The sequence below is a fragment of the Mus musculus genome, chromosome 18 (genome assembly GCF_000001635.26).
Source record: "Mus musculus strain C57BL/6J chromosome 18, GRCm38.p6 C57BL/6J".
NCBI classification, from domain to species: domain Eukaryota; kingdom Metazoa; phylum Chordata; class Mammalia; order Rodentia; family Muridae; genus Mus; species Mus musculus.
Window position 1 is genome coordinate 63,168,819 of NC_000084.6, and position 19,665 is coordinate 63,188,483.

The 19,665-nt window shown below is 42.7% G+C and overlaps 1 protein-coding gene across 10 annotated transcripts in view; it reads right to left on the minus strand.

Moving 5' to 3' along the window:
* The window catches only part of Piezo2 (piezo-type mechanosensitive ion channel component 2), a 377,504-nt gene that overhangs the window by 158,606 nt on the left and 199,233 nt on the right, over positions 1-19,665 (minus strand). For all 10 annotated transcript variants that reach the window (XR_386006.4, XR_001782388.2, XM_006526169.4 and 7 more), the window contains exon 4: positions 14,018-14,060. Coding sequence is in view for 8 of the 10 variants with exons in the window: in XM_006526169.4 (XP_006526232.1) it covers positions 14,018-14,060 (43 nt within the window). In the remaining 2 variants the exon portion in view is untranslated. The remainder of the gene's footprint in view (positions 1-14,017; positions 14,061-19,665) is intronic.

Consider the following 19,665-nt stretch of genomic DNA (forward strand, 5'->3'; position numbering starts at 1 on the left):
TGCTATGTGCGTGTCCCGAGGGGAGCAAACTCTGGTTGCGTTTTGTTCTATGGCTATCCAATTCTGCTGAGCATCATGAGTCTGAAAACTCCAAATCCAAAAATGTTCAAGTTTCTGCAAAGGTTTGAGCCCACAGAGATCTAAGTGGAAAGGTGACAATTTACTTCACCTGTGAAATGATAAAACATATCCTACAAATTTTACCTGCAGGCTACGTGTGTGCAGAACACGAATGGATTTTGGGTTAAAGTTGGGTCCAACCTTCAAGCAATTGCCCTATGTATATTAAAATATTTCAAAATTTTAAAATGTTGACATATGTAACACATGGGGTCTTAAGCATTTTGAATATGGGGTATTCAATATCTACTCAACTTCCTTGACTCCTAAGATTCCTATGCAAAAATTTAAAAATACTAAATATCACTGACTCTCCCTTTAACCATGGATGGCAAGGTCTGCACTTTGATGGCTTGCTGGCTTCTAGTAATTTCAGTCACAGTTTTAAAAGGAAACTGGATAGCTCGTAGAATTATACTAATAGACTAAAGGGAAAATATAACCTATAAGTAACAGAGCATAGTTCTTTTATATGATGCTCCTAAAATGAGAACAATTTTTTACATAATAAAGAAATTTAAATATTCATTTCTATTCATATCATGTAATTACTGAGCATTAAAATCCTCCATGGACTGTGGCTGCATTTGGTTAGCACGAGTAAGATCTGACTCACATCCCAGTATCAACTAAGTTGATAGTGAATGAATAAATCAAGAAATTTTCAGGTACATGGATGGAACTAGAAAATATTATATTGAGTGAGGTAACCCAGACCCAGAAAAAGAAATGCTGTGCGTTCTCTCCCATCTGCAGATTCTATCTTCAAATCCTTAGATGTGAGTATAAAACATGGGCTAACCACAGAAACCAGCCAAGTATGAAGGACCAAGGAGGAAGATTGGGTAGGAGATAGTAGAATACAGGTGATGTGAAGTGGGAGATGGAATAATGGGGAGGAGCCTCCACCCAAGGGAGGAGGGGGAGAGATCAATACCAAAGGAGGTTGTTTGATAAAGCCTTAAGGAGTATTATTTTATATTTATCTAAAATTATACTCATTACATATATGTGTATAAGTGTATGTTTGTATATTTATATAAAATACATGCATGTGTATGTGGGCACGCGAGCACACACACACACACAAACACACACACACACACACACACACACACACACTTATCTTGAAGGAAGTAAAGACAATGCTTCCCACAAGAACCACAAAACCACCCCACCACCAATCAGAACAAGCCACAAGAAATGTCCTTTTACATGACTGGTCAGGACAGTCCAAGTAACTGCCAAAACAATATAGATTATAGATAAGCCTTTGGTTTCCTCTCAAGTATTGAGGGTTGGCCCTTATTGCTGAAAATATCACACGTAGAACTTGCATGACTTGAGCTGGATCTTATATGAAAGCCTTTCTCTGTCATCTACCTTTCATGGTTCCAGGAAATAACATGCAAGATGCCTAGGAAGGGAAGCAGTTAAACGGTCCTGCTTAGCTGTGACATCTATAAACCATGGCAATGACAAACATGACAATAAATGCATGAAGGTGCAATAGTGGCACTCACATGATGGTGGCAACCAACAGCTGTTAACAGAATTTAAGCCCAGTGCGTAGGAGGGAAACCACACCTGGCACTGGAATCACATAGCTTCCAAGGGCAAGTGAAGTCATGAACCGTAGAAAAGAATCTGCTACCCACACTTTGCCAGAGCAGCCTAATCCCTCAATCAATCAAACAATCAATCAGTCAGTTAGCAAACTTTCAATCTTTAGGGATTTTCTCTGGTCTAGATGATGCTCCCTAAAACTGACCCAAACTCTACACATTCTTCTAAATACTTAAAGAATGTCATAAATGTCTATGAACACCTATGCAATAGATGGTTACTTTATACATCTCTTGCATCATGGTATTGTACTAAACACTTATGGAAGATGTAGAAACTTTATTTTAAAAGAAATATGTATACAGCAAAGTCAGTGTTAGTAAAAAATCACACAGGCATGCACACACACACACACACCCAGACATGTTTCTGAAAGGCTTCAAGGATGAGCCAATGCAAGAAAGATGCTACAATATGGTACAAAGCCAGGGTACTCTAGGTGGGAATGGACTAGATGAGATAGAGCAGACCGTGCTAAGGAGAGGAGGTTAGTGGAGATGTGATAAGAAGGCCTTGAACACCAGGCTGTGTGTAGAAAGCAGAGGACACTGTAGCTCCAATTAAACCTGTGTGCTGACACAAGACAGTTGTGTCAAGGACCCTGAGCCACAGAAGAACAGAAGCCTTCTCTCCAGAAGTGAAGGTCAGGGGAAATGGTGAAGGCTCCCTTCTAATCCATATGTGGCTCTTGACAGTATATTCAGAAAATGTCTACCATACTTTCTTCCTCATGGGTGTGTGCAGCCTAAAGATTGATCCTCTACAGAGACTGCTCCTACTGAGATTAGCTAAATCTGTCTCCCTGGCCAGCTGTACACCATAAACCCTGCCTCCTTGTTTTTCTGAAAGCAACAACCTCACCCATATGAGACAGTTGTATACAACAACCCTGCTCTGCTCAACTCTATAATAGAAGGCTGAGCTAGGGGTGGGGAGCAGGCACTGCAGTTTCCCCAGTGCCAAAACAAGAGCCCACACCACTCCATGCCTGCTTTCTGTTTGTCTCTTCTTCATTCCCTCTCTACCCAAATCAGATCTGCCCCTGGAGCCATGCTTAACTCAGCAAAGGGGGTCTTGGAATTAACCCTAAAGGTAAGTAAATGTCCCTCTAACATTTGCATTTTCCTCTCTAGAAGAATGGAATGTGGAAAAAATATCCCTCTTTGGGCAAGAAAAGGCCAGATCCTCTGTCATAATAAGAGGTGTGTAGAAGGAAGGCCCATGTGCTGGAGTCTTTTAGACACTGGAGACTGCTCCTCCCCCAATGATGATCCGCAGCATGGTTGAGAAGTCATGATGCTGAATCAGGAGGTATGCCAACCCTGAATGTTGTGAGTCCTGCCCAGTGAAAGCTTCTATGTTTTTTGTTTTTTTTTGTTTGTTTGTTTGTTTGTTTTTTAACTACTAACAGAGCAGTGGCTGTGGTGGACGGCAGAGACGACAGGAAGGAAACACAGTAATTAGCACTCATGGGAGGTCTTTCTGTCTCCTCTTCCCACTACCTATGGCAGGAAGCCACAAGGCTATAGGTCTGATGATGTAATTGTTTGCTTGAGAGTTTGTGTTCATTTAGGATGGTTTGTATGGAAGTGTATATGTGCCTGGTGGGGAGGAGCATTTCCCATCATCCTAAGGGAAAGCTGAGGAGGTTCCTATTAATTCTACTTCAAAAAAGGTGCCATGTTACCTGAGCAAAGTGTCTTTGTCCTTAGCTAAAGTGCACTGACCGAGGCAAAGAAAATGTATTTTATTTTAATGAAAGCTATGAAAGATCTGATTTCAGGAGTATACACAGAATGCAGATCAATACAAATTCAAACTCCGACAAGCACCCATCGACACAGCTCTCCCAGGCTCTGCCATTCATAGGTTCACAGACCCCATGCTTCTGTTCCACCCTGCATCAAATAGCATGCCTGCCCTCTCCTGTTTTCCACCCAGCGTGCCGCTACCACCCAGACTTGAACTCCCTAAGGGATGTGTTCCACAGCTTGTCTGTTCGCAGTTCCAGTGAAACCCAAACCATCACGAGGATACTTCCAACATGGAACAAGGTGCCAACGTAAACACCCGGGAGCCCTGCTTTAGTTCTGATGACTGCCATGTACTGTCCCCCGGGACTCTATGAGCTATGATGACCCAGTCCAACAAAGAGCGAGCTTATAAACCAGGAGATACTTTCTTTCAGTCATGCTTTGAAAGAAAAATAAGTTTTAATTGAGGATTACATTTTTTTTCTAAAGAAAAACAGATCATTTTCCCAAATGTCTATTAAGTGAAACGGCTGCTGGGATTAACGAAGGTCAAGCTTACCATTTCACAAGCAGGAAGCCAAAGTTCTAGGTAAGACTCAACAGTTCACAGAGGTAAATCACCTGCATTCATCACACATACACACACTCACACACTCACACACTACACCATACATTCATACCCTACACACATACACAACATACACACACACTCACACGTCACACATACCATACACACACATACACCACATACACACTATATACACATACAATCACACTCACACACCACACACACCATACACAGACACTCACACCAGACACACACACTCACACACACACTCAGACAACACAACACACTACACACACACACACACTATACACACTCACACCATACATATACCCACACACTACACCATACATTCATACCCTACACACATACACAACATACACACACACACACACACACACCACATACACACACTCACACACTACACCATACATTCATACCCTACACACATACACACCATACACACACACACTCACACACCACAAACACCATACACACAGATATACCACATACACTCAGACAACACAACACACTACACACATACACTATACACACCCACTCTCCATACACACAATCACACTACATACATACTCATAACACACACGCATACACACATAAAAGGAATATAGAGAAGAATATCCTCCCTCCCTCCTCCCCTCCCTCCCTCCCTCCCTCCCTCCCTCCCTCCCTCCCTCCCTCCCTCCCTCTCTTCCTCCCTCTCTTCCTCCCTCCCTCCCTTCTTTCCTCTATCTTATTTCTTGAACAGAGTCTCATACTAAACCCAAAGTTCACTGCTTCAACTATGATGTTGGGTAGTTGAGGTCTCATGATTTGCTTGTCCCCCACCCCACCTCTACCCATCCACCATGTTGTAGCTGCCAGCTCGGGTTTTATTAGGTCCCTAAGCTTTTAAAGAAGTCCTCTTAGCCACCGAACCATCTGCCTAGCCTTCTACTCCAGCCCCTGCCCCAGCCCCTTCCTGTGACAACTTTTATAATTTTCAAATAGCTTGCTAAAGTATTCAGGAGTGTTTATACACCCATGCTGTGAGATATGTACAGGCCCCTCTTCTAGAAGGTCAACATTAATTATCATGAACCCACAAATGAAGTTTTGTTAATATAGTTACCCCAACACGTGCTTTCATTACAGTGCAATGATTTCCATTTCCTTTTTTAAAATGACATCCAACATAAGTGCAAAGTGATTCATTTAACCCAAAGGCTGTGCTGCATGAGCCCTGTGTGAGTTACTGTTGGCTTAGAGGCTATGCCGGGGCCTAGCAAACACAGAAGTGGATGCTCACAGTCAGCTATTGGATGGATCACAGGGCTCCCAATGGAGGAGCTAGAGAAAGTACGCAAGGAGCTAAAGGGGTCTGCAACCCTATAGGTGGAACAACAATATGAACTAACCAGTACCCCGGAGCTCTTGACTCTAGCTGCATATGTATCAAAAGATGGCCTAGTCGGCATCAGTGGAAAGAGAGGCCCATTGGTCTTGCAAACTTTATATGCCCCAGTACAGGGGAACACCAGGGCCAAAAAGGGGGAGTGGGTGGGTAGGGGAGTAGGGGGTATAGGGGACTTTTGGGATGGCATTGGAAATGTAAATGAAGAAAATACCTAATTAAAATTAAAAAAAAAAAAAAGAAACCACACTGCTGAACTCCACTGGAAGCTACCCCTCTTGTAGACATGATAAAAGCAATGAGGTGATTTGGGGCTCATGGTTTTCTGGAGTCCCCTCAAGAGGCAAGACAAAGAAATATATACCTTGATATAAACGATTACCTATCATATTATACATAAATCACAGATTTATAACCTCAGCCTGAATGTTCAGAATACAAGCCACTCTTCAAGTGACAACCTATATTTTCCTCAGTGGTTTTCTCTCTGTTCTTGGGTCTAAACTTCTGTATGGAATAGCATACTGTGCAACCGCCCTTAGAGTCAGCATCTTCACTATTTCTAAATAGCATGTATAGTGTCAGCCGAAGTGATGTTAAGCCCCAGCACCCTGTCTGTAAGTGATAAAGTTGGAGGATAAAATATTTAACTTTGGCCTTAAATTCTCGAAGGACTTACTCATTCTAATGGCAAAGCTGAAAGTAACGAAAGTATATGGAGAAGGACAAATAACTTGACAGCAGCGTCTATGTCAAGGATCCTAATTTGCTCATCAAGCACCATTTTGATGTTCCTTATTTCCCTACTCTGTGGCTAGAACCAAAGGTGGCAAGGTGACAAGGGGACTTTTCCCCAGGAAGCTCAGGATAATGTTAGAGCCAAGAGGTAAGGCAGGATTATGTGGTACACAAATCTCTATAAATACGGTCATTGCTTGATCCTAGAGGCAGACAGCCAGTGTTGGTAAACCAGGAAAGAATCATCTAAGGGGTGGCTTTCAGGGTGAGGGAGAGTCGGAGAGGAAGTGGGTGGGGGTGTCCTAGAGGGAATCACAGGACAGACTGGGAAAATGGCAGAGAATGGGAGCATCAGTCAGCTCTGTACAACTATAAGAAGATACAGGAGACAGACTGCCTTATACAGAGAAAGTTTGTTCGGTTTTAGAGCTTTGAAGTGCAAAACGGAGTGGCCTGATTGCTTGTCCTCTGGCAAGTGCCTGGTAGTAGAAGGCCACATCATGGCAACAGCAATGGAAGGGATATGTGTAGGCTGAAGGGCTTTGGGAAAAAGACTATTCACAAGTCAGAGATGCACCCAGGGATAGACTCTGACTATTGTGATTTGCTTTCTCCAGAACCACCCCAGCCCTCCCTACCTAGTAATCTAGCCACCCTGGAGCCCAGGCCTCCAACACACACATCTTTGGGAGACCTTCAAACTCTATCTGAAGCCCCCCTGCAAGGTGGAAGGGCTGGTGTTGGTTGGTGTGATCTTCCTTGACTGCTACAGAAGGATGGAAACCTTCCTCATTTCCTGCCACAGCTCATCAGTTAGTTTGGTGCACCAAGCCAGATGGATGCAAGATGCCCCAACCTCAAAGCAGACAGGGATGCCCGCTCATTTTGACAGTTGAGTCAACTCAGAGTAGCTGGGGTCTTTAAGAGACTTAAAGCCAGAGCTATGTGGATGGAAAGAAAGGTCAGAGCAATGAAGCGATTTTGCATACAGACAAAAAGAATGAAGCCATGTCACAGTCTGTGCCCAGCAGGAATGGCCCACCCTGGCCACAGGTGGCCTCATCATCCAGCAAGCTGTTGTGAGGTAACGGCGAGAAAAATGCTAGATCCTGTCTCTTTGGTCCTGTTGACGCCAGCTCTCCAAACACTGGCCAACTGCCCTGAGTAGCCCTATCAGGAAGTCCTTCATTTACTCTACATCCTTCTGGTAATGGAGTATAAGGATCAGTTTATCTTAGATACTTAAGGACTTACCTGTGCAAAGGAGAAGATACGTACAAGTGAGTTTCCAGATAATGTATTACATTTCATAGTAGGAGGACATGAGAGCTGTCATGGGAAAGTCTGAGCATAGTCTCAGCAAAGGCCTCACCAAGCAGCCAGTGATGAGTGAGAAGTATCTAATGAGTGGATGTTTCTCTCTAGTGGGCACAACAAACCTGACAGCAGACAGGAGGCTGCAGTCTCCCCCAAAGACAGAACCAAGCCTCTGAATCATGTCTACCTACACTGGATAACTGTAGGAGCACATGTGTTCACTGTAACGGGCTATGTTTAGTGTTTTATTTTACACTTTTTTTTTTAACTTTAAAATGTACTTTGGAGTGACAAGGTGTTTTATTCCACGATCATAAGAAAGCATCGAATAAAACGCCCCCACACAATAATGTTAACAGTGGTGTCATGATGTCATCCGAGTCTCGGAGTGATAACACACATTTACTGAGAATAAAGTCTTGGCTTTTTAAGTGAAACTGGGCAGGAGATCAGTAAAAGCCTGTTATTTTTAAACAGGCAGCAGTCAGCTTGCCCTGAAAGCAGGAACTTGTCGTACTGTGGGCAGGCTGCTGGGCTCCAGGCTAATTACCTGACGGGTTTTTTTTCTTTCTCAGATGAAACCCACAGCTTACTTTGGATGGAGAAACTATGTCTAGACCCTGGATTCTGACCTTAGTGTGGTGTCTTTGGCTAGCGTTTTCCTACCTTTCTGCCTTTCTCCTAAATGTTGCAGTGACAAATGCCTCTGGCGGGTAATAGGGTTTAAAACCCAGCGCACAGTTCTCCCAGATCATGCTATCTCACTGAAGCACGAGTACCACCATTGACACTTGACATGGATGCTCTGTTTCCCACAGAGTTCCAGGATCTCCGTCACACGTGTCCAAAGGAGAACCAAACTACCGAGAATTTGAGCCATCCAAGTTTATAACTCTTAGAACAAGCAGAGTGCCAACGAGTCTACACAGCCACACCTGCCTAGCATAACTGTGACTAGGTTGGCAGATGGCTATGAATTATAAATATTTATAACCAGAAACTTTGAAAATCTGCACAGAAAAAAGGGTGGGGTTTTTGATTAAATATGTTAAGAATGTTTTTTTTTTCTAAATGACAAATAGAGTCTATTTGTGTTGTGTGGATAGTAATATTGTACTATTATGTTGGAGGGGACAAAACAACAGAGAAACCCACATTCTTGAACCTCCTTCATTACACACCTCTGTAATGAAGCCCTGATGTTCCCAAGGAAAACATGCAGTTGTTTGAGAGCCGAACATGGATTCAGTCATGTCGACCGTGACCATGGACATTTATTCTGCTAGTGTGTGTAGAGTCATGGAGTATCCAGAAAGGAAACATCTGGATATACCTCACAGGGAGGTTCCCCTAAGCACTACATGTGGGAGGCAGGTAGAGCAGACCCTACTGAAGTGGAAACTTTCTTTGGAAAGTTAGTTATGTCAAATGATGGTTTGCTGGGGCACACAGGTGAAAAGATGTCTTGCTAAAGCAGACATGGGAAATAACGTTTTCTCAAAGCAGACACCGGTGGAAGGATGTTCGATACAGCAAACACGTCAAAGGACCCTTGATGAAGGAGCATAAATATGACCCCACAGACAGTGTGGGGTGAACACTGAGCCTTGGTTTGGTTTGCTCTGCCTCATTATTCTTCACTAAAGACACCCATGTATTTGTTTGCCTTACATAGCATTATTGAACTCAACTTGTGGTAACGCTGCCATTGAGAGAAACTCATCCAAGAACTGCTCGTGAGGTTCCTGTGGCAGCTTTAGGCCGGTTGGTGAGCCTGGTGGTTTCTTCAGGATTGAACAACAGCTGCTTGGAGTCTGCTTGCTGAAAGGACTGGACTGCAGCTGCGGGTTCATGCCTGGGCTCTGCCTTCCTAAAGGACTGGTCTGCAGCTGCTGAGTCCTATTTGGCGTTTGCTATGGGACTGAACTGCTGCCAAAGAAGATCAAGTTTGCCACCAAGGAACTGTTGCTGAATGGGTCCACTTCCACCAAATCCTAATAACTTTTCTCTTCCACTACCTCTGTTGGGTGGTGGGCTAGAGGAGAGATTGAACCCTTAGTAAAAGCAGGTTGCAAAAAATGTACGCCTACATCCTATAGGTTTTCCTTTCAGCTACACACCACCAACACACCAAGTCTGTGCCTTTCTTTTCTTGGAGAAGCTTTGAGGGTTCTTTTGACAACATGACTTCTTCCCGTCACATGAGTTCATTTAAAAATAATGTGTTGCGTACAGGTAGATGAGATACGTGAGAGCAGGACTTAGCCACGGAAAGGTCTCACCTCTTACAGTTAATCTAAAGCAGCTGAGATTTTATTTAAAGGGAAATTTGAATTTTCATTAAAGCAATGATCAGGTCAGCCGTGAGGAGAAAACAAGAACAAGAACAAAGCCACGTGTAATCAGCCCTGCTGGCCATCTTCACACCTACTCAAGCGCAATAGCTCCAGAGACTTACATCTGTTCCATTTTAAGATATGATGTAATACACAAAATACTCTTTTCCCTCAAATGAGAAAGCACAGCAGCATTTTATGACAGTTGAAGACTCGAATAATCACCAGAAATACTCTCAGCAGATCTGCCATATAGGCACTAAAACAATGGCTGAGATTACAGTTTAAAAATAAACATACCACTTGTTATGTGTCCTGATAGGTTTTTTTTTTGGAAGCATGGGGATGAAGGGAGGCACTGGAGTATAGATATTATACCATCTGGTTTTATTCAACATAGTAATAAAAATGAGACTAGTCAGTAAGACCTGCAGAATGAGGCTAGCACTCCAGAGACATAGGAATAAAATAAATAAATAAAACAAAACAAAAAGACCCATAACCCAAAATTTCTATGTGATAGAGCATTTGAAAGCCTAGCTTTGGGAACCAGGAACTCCTGTGTCTAACGCAGGTTAACATGAGGGCTGTGCCTGAAGGAGGAATCTGTGAAGTCTCTTTAAATCTTTGTTATCTGTAAGACCATAGTTCATAGTGGGAGACAATAAATGATGGCTATGATCCAATCCTGCCAGCTGCCTGTTTTTGTAAATAAAGTTTTCTTGGAAGGCAGTCAAACTTACTGTCTCTAGCGGCAACCTGGGCCAACCGCAACATTAAGAAGCAGCAACAGGAGTTTTTGTCTTGGATTGCAAAATTCTAAGAGGTGTGTTTTATGTCCCTTTAGAGTAAAACTTGGCCAAGTCCTCATCTATGAACTAGACATGATTTGGTAAGTGTTTGGTGCATGGAAGCTGTTAGCATGGAATCAGTCATTACTCGAGTAAGGGGCTGGTGTGCTATAAGCCAGGAATTAAGCTTATTTTCAATCATGGAATCAGGTGGGAATATCTCAGGAGACGCTCTCCCACAAAGGGCTTCCTTCACTTGTGAGACACAAGAATCTCAACTGGTTCTTTATGGAAAACTGGCCCAAGGTAAGTAATATTAAAGGAAACTAAGATACCATTTCTCACCAAATGGGGGGGGGGGAATCTCAAGAATGACAGCATATTCAGACACCAGAGAAACTGCCATATTTGTCTGATGGGAACAATGGTGCTGATTTACAGGGGGTAATTTGGGAGTTGGTATTCTTACCAGTATTGTGTGTGCATCTGCTCCCTCACTGTACCAGTGAGTCTATCCTCAAGATTTGGCAAAATATAGATATGTGTAAGGCTACTCATGGTAGTCTTTTGGTGTGTGTGTGTGATAGTGTTCCTTGTCAACTTGACAGAATCCATTCTCATCTGGGAACATAGTCTCTGGCCATGGCTATGAGTAATTATTTTAATTGGGTTAACTAAGGAAGAAAGACCCAGGCTAAAATTGGGCAATACCATCCTCTGGGCCTCCAGTCATGGCGTGCATAAAACAGAGAAAGCAAGCTGACCATGATCATTCCTTCTCCTCTGTAATGACTGTAGATCTGACGTGGACAGCTGGCTCAAGCTCCTGCCTCCTTGACTTCTCCATAAAGGACTATCCCTTGAACCAGGATGTAGAACAAATACTTTTTGTCGTAAATTGCTTCTGTTGAAGCATTTTGTCACAGGAAAAGAAAACTTTGACCATCTCTAAGAGTAGAAAGGCTGGAAATATTATAGGTTCAAAGATCAGCTTAGCCACTGGAGTTACGCCAACCGATAAACCAAAGTTTGCATATTACCATTAAAAGAGAAGAAAACAATTTCAAACAGCAGTAGTTTACAGTCTTCCAATCACACATATCAGTGGAACATTAAATTAAGACACACAAGTCTGAAAAGTACATCTCCACAGTCTGATTATTGCTATCTTGTTAGTATTATCTTGAAAGTAAAATGTGCATTTTGAAATAAAGCAAGTTTAAGGGTCAATATCTACAGTAAGAAAAGGTAAAAGCCAATAATCAGGAAAGCTAAAACCTTCCAAAGGCTACACTTGAGTTAGAAATATTCTAAATTTAGCATTATGTTTCTTAGAAAGTATGTTTCCTCGTTCCAGCTACTGGCAGGACCCAGAATCAATGATACCCCAGACCTGAGTCTCTAGAGTTCAGATGTGGTTTCAAAGAACCATTCTTCAGGAGAGATACAGGGCTTTTAGAAGAACAGATGGACATGATCTGGGCCAATGCGGGACAGCTCATTGTGACAGAAACCATGAAGCTCAACAGATCTGTCAGGCCAGAAAGACGATGTGGAACTGTTCCCAAATGCTAACAGGACATCGTAGGTAGAATAAGAACCTATGCACCCTTGCAGAAAGATCCGTGATACTTAGTGTTCTGTAAGACAATTGACGGGTCCAGTTTCTCCAAAAGTCAGTGGGGAAGAAAAGAAGCCAGGAAGAATTGTGGAACAGTAATCTAAATAAAGAAGCTATCCAAACCAAGAAAATTGCCATTTTTCATGGGATCAGGAAATTTAAATATTGAGTGGGCCTTAAGCGATCCTAAGACTCATTCACTATGTTTGCAGCATTAGGAATGGCACCAGTGTTATAGTTCTGGAAGAAAATGTCCCTCTGCTGCTTCTGAGATGGCAGACATGACACAATGCTAGAGACTTTCTTTAATATATTTGAGGGGGAGGAGGGAGAGAGAGAGGGAGAAAAAGATAGGGAAGGAGGCAGGGAGGGAGGGAGGGAGGGAGGGAGGGAGGGAGGGAGGGAGGGAGGGAGGGAGGGAGAGGCAGAGACAGAAGACAAAGAAAGGATGGCGACTTGCTGAAGCTGAGTGGTGGAGATGGCACATTTACTTTGATATTTTTCCTGCTTTGGGTGTGCCGAAAATTTTCATAATTTGAAAGAAAAGTCAAAAAGAAGAGGCTGTGGCAGAGACTCCACACTGCATCCTTCCCCACTCTGTGGAGTTGGCTGTCCCTCCCTAATACCCTCCCACTCTCCTCTCTGATATCCTTAGGAGCTAACCATAAGAAGTTACAGGAGACTAAACCCTGTTGGTGCTGGGGGGAGGAGACATGTGTATCTGGAAATAGACAAATCTTTCTAATCTGCTTACAAAGATGGCAAAGCTGATGCTGTCACTCGCAGAGGGCCGGGTAAGGACTGTCTTCTATCACTACTGAAAAAATGAAGTATTCTAAGCACTTTATTATTTCCTCTGTATGCTTTAAGCACTCTGTTGACTTGATCCATCAAATTTTAAATAAAATCATTAGGTAGAAAAGGCTTTTGAAACAATATAAAATCACTTCTCTCTGATTCAATGGCTATATCCATGTTAAAAGTTTTGTATTAGATGCGGTATGCCCCTGGGAGAAAGCCATTTGCTCTGCCCCCTTCAGTTCTAAGGACAGGTAGCTCAACGGAACACCACTGAGTAGATACTGCAGCCACCTTCCCGAAGCCACTGGGAGTCATCTCCTTGTGTTTTGGGAAGATGTAGTTTCAGAAATGCTTAGGAGCAGGTGACAGGATCTCAGCATTATCTTAGAGCTGGTAAGATGCATATGTTTTAACAATTGTGAACAATCCCTATAAATACAGATGTATTTATATTAAAACAAGGGTATAAAGACAAGAACAGGTCAACTTTACCTGCTAGAACTCTTCGGTGATAGAACTAACCTTTCAGAGTGTTCTGTAGCGCAAGCTTTCGCACATCAGCACTCAATTTCTTCTTTATTTCCCTCTTTATAGATGTGGGGGTTTTATTTGTATTTTATGTTTTGTTATTTTGAAACAAGTTTCCATGTGATCCAGAATAGCCCCAATCTTACCATGTAAGGTAAGGCCACTGAGGCGGGCCTTTAACTGCCGATCTTCCTGCCTGCCTCAGTCTCTTAAGTATTAAAATTACTAGGCAAAGATTTTTATAAAACAAAGCACTAACCTTAGAAAGACAGTGAGGCAAGAGACAGAAGGTAACATCATTTTCAAGGCTACCAAGTCACAGGAGCCAGGGCAACCCTATTGGTTCACCATGGAAAATCCACAAGAATAAAATGGGACAGTAGTGGCTAAATGTGCTACCCTGGCTTACCTTTCAAAGCCAATCTGCCGGAAGGTCTTTTCCCATGTTGAGCCTGCAAGGTAAGGAGACCAGAGTCAGCACAGTCATGGACTCATTGTCACTCTGCTGCTTCCATCAATGTCATCTCTGCCACATCCAGTCTGCACATGGCCTTTGTGCAGAATATTAAATTCATCATATCAAATATTCATCATTCCTTCCTAATGCAAACATTTTAAGTCTTCACTCATGGTTTTAGCTCAGTTAAATTAAACACTGTAATACAGCACCGGTGTTTATCTCTCCTATCAGATTGTAATTTTGTACTTGACCACCACCTGCCCCCAAAAGACTCTCCAGCTTCTTGTAACCACCATTTGGCTCTTCTTCCACGAGATGAGTTTTTCTGGAAGCATCAAATGTTACAAAAGCAAAATCAGACAAATGAGATTGCATCAGACTGAAGTTTGCAAGCAATCACAGTCCAGACATCTCAGTTGAGAAAAACATGAGTCCCAGTCTCATTAAAAATAATGAAATGGGGTTGGGAAGATGGCTGAGTCCCTAAGAGTATTTGCTGTGTGAACATGAGGACCAGAGACAGGATCCATATAACCCACAAAAGTGCTAACTCTTACTAAATACTATTCTAGTAGACATTGTGCATGTGCTGAAGTTAAGGGTTTGTTGATAATCTACAGTGTTTTTATAGTTTTATTTTAGTCACTATGGGAAATAGTTCCCCAACTGGCCCCTAGTTTGTAAGTTGTGTGCGTACCAGCTAATGACCAAAAAAGAGTGTTTCAGGTTCTTTACTGATGGTTTATGCTGAAAACCTAAGTGGAGATTTCAGCCTTGAGTCTCCGGAGGCTGCCAAGAAGATGTTCACAAATCCAATGAAACTAGCTAGACTGGCACGACTCTCTTGATAACTCTGTCTCAAATACTTTATCTCCAAATCACCACACAGATGTCCAGAGGGCAGGGAAGCTTCCTGGAGGGCAGGAGATTACACAGGAGTAAGGAACCCCAAGGGTTGTCTGGACTAATCTCAAGAGAGGTTGAATTCGTCTTGAGAGGCCATTAAGACAGTGCTTCACCAGGAGGCCAGGTCTATGTTAACTGGTCACAATGGAGTGTTTTAGATAATTTTAAAAATACGCAGTGGAAGGCTAAGTTTCAAGGAGGAATGTCATACTGATTTAAGTGACATTCAGATGCATTTTCTGGAATGACATCACTGGGACACTGCTGAGTTCTAATTTGCTCCTTGAGTGGGACTTAAACTAAATGAGGCCAGGGATTTCTCTTGGCCTCCAACCCAGAGAATTGGGCTGCATATAAATAACTTTTGTTCTGTGGATGTCATGCAAGACAATGGAGGATCCTTTTCACAGGAATTCTTTGAAGAAGATGACCTACTCCAAAACTCCTACCAGTAAGACAGTGGTGTAGAATACATGCCAGCTAGTAGAAATCAAGTGCTCCAGCTGGCCACTGCCTGGACCTAATTATAAGAATGATGATTCCTGTCTGAGGGTGAAAATGATAGTCAGGGCAAACTGGGGGTTGATAGAACAAGATGCATCTTGATGCTACTCTTCCCAATTTCTGCTTCCAATGAAAACCAAAGTACGGTAATTTCCCTCTATCTTCACTGGTTTTTCTGTATCTTCCCAATGTACTCTCAGGCTTATTTTTCTTCTAATTCTAAGAAAATCCTTTTTCCTAATTGATGTAATTTACCATCAAGGTAAAATTAAAATGCAAGTGATGGTGAACACATAGCTTTCAGTAAGAAATAGGCCCTAAGTGATTTCCATAAAATGTAAATTTAATCAAACAGGCAAGATAAGGTCATGCATGGTCTTTGGCTCAAGCCATCTGGTACAGTTTGGAAAAATCGAGGTGGCGCCACTGATCCATGCATGATGGAGACAGTAGAAGGCCTTCTGTCAGTTCTGCAGTATCTCGAGGTCCTTCACATCGCAGGCTCATCCACTTCTGCTGTTGGTACTCGTGCACCATCTGCATGTGCTAGAAATGGGTCCGGATACATTAAAATATGGTTTCTGCCCTTAAGCCCCAACTACATTAGAGGTTTGGGTTTTTATGTCCTTGGTGAGCACTTAGCCATGATAAAACAAGAATTTCTCAATAAATGAAACAGACATACCCAGATCCTTTGGCACAGAGAATATTTTTGGCAGCTCATTATGCAGTTGCTGAAGAATTCTTTTAAAGCCATTAGCCATGGTCTACAGCAGTAAACTGATATTATTCGCCTTTGCCAAAGCAGCCCCACATGTCAAAAACAGCAGAGAAAACAAAAGCACACGGCCAACTTCCTCGATTGAACACTTTTCAAATGAGATTTACAGGGGTCCCTCACCTGTGGTTTTCCATGGTATGGTACCAGGAACCCACAGTCATCTGTGGTCTAAAATATTAAATGGAAAATTCCAGAAATAAACGGCTCACAAGTTTTAAATGACTTTCATTACAGTAGATTGCCATAATTATTCTATTTTATGAGCTGTTATTGTCCTTAACCTTATTGAGTCTCATGTAGAAGTAACGCGTTATCAGAAGTGTGTATATAAGCGAAAACGCAGAAGTTGTAGGGCTTTTTGCTATTCTCATCTTAGCATCTACTGGGAGTCTTAGAACAAGTGCCCATGGGTAAGGAGGGTCACTGTACTCGACAGAAGGCTAAAAGGCAAATCACAGAAAGAAACTGTTAACATCCAGGAAGAGATAAATTCACATCAGAGCGGTTTGGTTTTATTCTCAATCTTGGATGGTGTAATTAGAAATCATGAATCATGATTCTTCACATTTAAAGAGTGCTCATTAGTGCACCAACATCGTAACCAACACAATTGTAATATAGAGTGGAAGATGGTAGAGAATGGATGGAGTTACGCTGTAGTCTATTGCTATTCACTTGAGAAGGAAGTTCCTGTATCAGGCCGGAGTATTCCCTAGGTGATGAGACTCCATAACACCTCTAAGGCCTCTTAGCATTGGCTCTTGGGAGGCAGCTCCCCAAAGAACATTTTAGCAACTGCTCCTTTCATGCAAAGAATAGTCTACCTCTTTATTCTCATCCTATAGCTCGGTCTGCTTATTATCTTTTTAAAAAATTACATAGAGTTTTACAAATTATTTGTGTGTTTGTGTGTGTTTCTGGGAAGGAGTATGTGCACACCACAGGACAAGTGTGGAGGTCAGTGGACCACTTGTGGAGTTGGCTACCTCTTTCCAACATGTACATGCTGGGGTTCAAACTCCTGTCAGCAGGCTTAGTGCAATGGCTTTCCCCTGCTTATCCTTTTGACCATCCCCTTATTAGTAAGAGTTTATTGTTTTCAAAATGGATTATTTTCATGCAGTATATTTTGACTAAGGTTTCCCATCCCAAACTCCTTGCAGATCCTCTTCAGACACCCAAATCCACAGCCTGCATTACTGTTTTTCCTTCTTCCTTCTTTCTTTCCTTCCTCTCTCCCGCCTTCCCTCCCTCCCTTCTTTCCCTCCCCTCCCCTTCCCTCCCCTCCCCTCCCCTCCCCTCCCCTCCCCTTCCCTTTCCTTCCCTCCCCTCCCCTTCCCTTCCCTCCCCTTATCCCCCCCTCTTCCTCCCTCCCTCCCTTCCTTCCCTTCTTTCTCTCTCTCTTTTTGTTCCTCTTTTTTCTTTCTTTCTTCCAAATACAAACAAGCATCTAAAACAACAACAAAAACAATAAAATAAAAACAAGCAAACAAACTGGAATTAGACAAAATAAACAAATTGGGGCGGCAAAGAAGAAGCACAAGACACACATACACACACACTGTGGCACAGACATTTGCACACAAAGAAACCTCATAAAAATAACAGGTACCTGTAAGGTTTAAAACAAAACAGAATGCCCAGACAAAGCCTTGTGAGAAAAAGAAAGAAGCAAAACACTTCCCAGTTTTGTATTGGCCACCTACGCCCTGGGGCTTCCCCTGGTAGCTCTAGTGAGGTGCCATGGGAAATTTAATCTTTATTTTCCAGTAGTTATCAATTGGAGATAACTTCTGGGTTAGGGATGTGAACTTGTGTCCACTTCTCTTCTCAGCACTGGGATCCCATCTGTCATAGACCAGTGCAGGCCTTGTGCATGCTGCCATAGTCTCTGTGAGTTCATGACCTCATTTGTCCGTCAGCCCTGCAGTGTTTAGAAGGCCTTGTTTCCTTGATGTCTTCCATCTCTGTTGACTCTTACAGTCTTTCCACCCCTCTCTTCCACAGAGGACCCTGAACCCTAAGGGGAAGGATTTGATGGAGTCATCATCCCATTTAGGATTGAGTGTTGTGAGGTCTCTTACTCTCTGTATATTGTCTGACTGTGTCTTCCTGGGTTTATTCTGCCTTGGGAGGACACTCTCTAATGATGGCCACACAAGGCCCTGATCTATGAGTAGAGCAGATGTTGTTAGAAGTCATTTTATTGAGACTTAATTGATTATTAACTTCTGATTTGAAATGTTCGTCAAAATGGCTAGAAATTCTTAAAAGTGCCTTCATCATTAGCTGTATGGTCTTTGTTTGCCCCTAAGTTAACAAAAGAACTGCTTACATCATTAAACCTACACAAAGTCCTTGTCCTATATGTATTATCTAAGTAAATTTCCTTGAACAGCCACCAAAACCAGTACTATTATTCTATCCTATGTTTATGTGAGAAAACAGAGACCTGAGTTAACGTCAACTTCTCCCTACCTTGTCAAGTGTCGGGCACTGTATTGGGGTCTTGCCTTACTTGACAGCTTGGGTGCTTGGTCCAGATTCCACTTGATGGAGTCCCCTTAATGGCCTTAGTAGCTATCGAAAAAGACAGCCTTCAGCTGCACCTCATTCTGCCTCACAATGTGAGGGACCCCATCATGCTATGATGCAGCCAAAGGCAATTAGCAAAGGCTGCTCCACACCATGCCATTGGATTTCCCAGGCTGCAGAGGCAGGAGCTGTTTTCTCTCTCTCTCTCTCTCTCTCTCTCTCTCTCTCTCTCTCTCTCTCTCTCTCTCTCTCTCTCCCTCCCTCTCCCTCCCCCCCTCTCTGTCTCTCTGTCTCTCTCTCTGTCTCTCTCTCTCTCTCCCTCCCTCTCCCTGTTTGAAGCTGTAGAACTTTATCTGAAGAGAGGCATGCTCCATCTAATGACCACTCTGTTTCTGCTTGTCTCTGTTTCCTCAGAGAAGTCACACCCAGGTCTTCTTTGATATGACAATCAGAGGATTTCCACACAATGTTATTATTATTTTTTTCATAAGCTGTCAGAAAATCAAGATTCTCCATCTGTGCACCACTGGCAGCTCCCTTCATCACCGTGTCTCCTCATCAATTCTTTCAACCAACGTCTTACTCAAATTACAGAGAAAAGTAACTCAGTTTTCCTTCTAGTTTCAGGATGTAACAACACCATTCAAAAATGTGTCCCCGCAAAGCGTATCTTTCCTCTAATTACACCAAATGTGTCTTAGGCACTGAAGTGATTTGAACTTAAGCCTGTCTCTGCTCTTTAGAAATAACTAGCAGAAAAGGAGCCATAACCCACAGAGTGATGGGTTCTGCAAGCGCATGCCTATAAAACAGGAGGGGTTTCATATGCCATAGGGGCTTTCAGGCGGGCAGACGTGCCACCTGGCATAGC